General features: G+C 35.5%; 1 protein-coding gene across 1 annotated transcript; it reads left to right on the top strand.

Moving 5' to 3' along the window:
* The first annotated feature begins 192 nt into the window (after positions 1-192).
* On the top strand, positions 193-1,131 carry LOC107705537 (interleukin-8-like). Its single transcript, XM_016508846.1, has 4 exons — positions 193-340; positions 460-586; positions 715-801; positions 931-1,131. Exons 1-4 carry the CDS (start codon positions 277-279, stop codon positions 941-943), a joined length of 291 nt encoding a protein of 96 aa, XP_016364332.1. The 5' UTR covers positions 193-276; the 3' UTR covers positions 944-1,131.
* The last annotated feature ends 831 nt before the right edge of the window (positions 1,132-1,962 follow it).

Raw genomic sequence — 1,962 nt, forward strand, 5'->3', positions numbered from 1 at the left:
TACCCCCTCTGGCGCCAGGCCTGCGTATGAATGACATGTTGAGACTCACATAGGCCTACTCGTGACATCAGCACAAACTTTCCCAGCCTGAAATATTCAAGACTCGAAATATTGCGCAACTCTCTGACTCATATCCAGGACGGAGCTTTAAAAGAGCTGCAAGTTCCACAATGTGGACATTATTCACCAGATCTGAACGCCTCTAGCATCTCGCAACCAAACTAGATTTACTTTTTGTTAGTTTCCATTTGTAAATCAAAGTTTCACTTGGACAGAATGCACTGCAAAATCTTTTTAGTCTCTGTTACCATTTCCCTTGGATTCCGGACCATTGGTGAAGGTAAGTGAATTGCAATAGTTAGTAATATTTCTTGGTAATCATTAACCATAGTTAGTACAAATGCACTTTTAAGTCATGCATGTATGTGATCAAACATTAACTTATTATTTTGCTTTCAGGAATGGGTCATAGAGGTCTGGGTGTAGATCCACGCTGTCGCTGCATTGAAACTGAGAGTCGACGCATTGGAAAACAGAGTGTGGAGCTCTTCCCTCCAAGCTCACACTGTAAAGACACAGATATCGTGTGAGTTTCACACTAGTAATGCTATAACACTTACAAATTACAAACTCCATAATCCATAATGATCCAGATTAATGCAGTAACGTCACAAATAGGGTTCTTATTGGGTTTTCTACTTATTTTTAACACAGTGCCACCCTGAAGATATCTGGGAAAGAGATCTGTCTGGACCCTACTGCACCCTGGGTTAAGAAGGTCATTGAGAAGATCATTGCCAAGTAAGTGTCAGTAAATCCTCACCATGTGTTTGAGATGTCCAAAGTTATAAAAAAGTACAAGTATCAGGTCTCATCATATTTGTCAAGGACGTAACCATGTTATTAAATAAATACCTTTTTGTTTTGCAGCAAAGCCCCATGAATGTCAAGGTCATCTGTGAAGTTGAGAATGAAGATATGAATGATATGGCCACATCTGACATTTTAACCTGTACCGATGGGCACAGTCCTACTTTTTTATTTATGTTTAAAACAGTTTGTTCAATATTGAGTGTTGTTCACATAAGTGTTGAGTGTTGTATTTATATTTATGTATTTATTTATTATATTTTTTAATAAAATTATTTTGTACTAATTTGCAGCATTTGTTTTTTATATTTAAGATATTTACTAATTTTGTCTTCTTTTTTTTTTGCTTTGCTAAAAGGATTCTCCAAACTCACAACATCATATATATATATACACACACACATATATATAAAAGTGAAATAAAACTGCTCTCTCTTCTTCAACCACTTCCAAAAAACCTTGTGATTCATTTTTAACACTGGCTAGCAGTGTTTCACTGGAACGAAAAACAAACAAACAGTTATTTATAAATAATATAAGGCTTGGAGATCACTTCACTTCTTTTTGACCAAATAAGGTTTAACTGTTGTAAACAGGATATCCTCTCACTCTTGGGTCTTGATCACAAGTACAGTATGGAGTACCACAAGGCTCAGTACTAGGACTGCTGCTTTTCACATATTATCAGGAAACATGGTGTTAGCTTTCACTGTTATGCTGATGATACTCAGCTTTATATTTATTCGCGACCCAATGAAAAATGAGTTCGCAAAACAAACAGAATGCATAGTTGATATAAAAAACGGGAAGACTAGTAATTTCCTACTGCTAAATTCTGGGGGGAAAAAAACAGAGGTAATTTCCTACTGCTAAATTCTGGAAAAAAAAACAAAAAAAAACAGAGGTTTTAATTATTGGACCAAAAACCTCTGCATGTAATAAACTAAAACACTGTCTAACACTTGATGGCTGCTCTGTTAATTCTTCGTCATCAGTTAGGAACCTAGGTGTGCTATTTGATAGCAATCTTTGATAGCAATCTAGCTATTGTAAATCTGATTGTTATGCTTTTATATTTCATTGTCAAAAAAA

This window comes from Sinocyclocheilus rhinocerous, unplaced genomic scaffold (genome assembly GCF_001515625.1).
Source record: "Sinocyclocheilus rhinocerous isolate Xijiao unplaced genomic scaffold, SAMN03320098_v1.1 scaffold504, whole genome shotgun sequence".
Lineage (NCBI taxonomy): Eukaryota > Metazoa > Chordata > Actinopteri > Cypriniformes > Cyprinidae > Sinocyclocheilus > Sinocyclocheilus rhinocerous.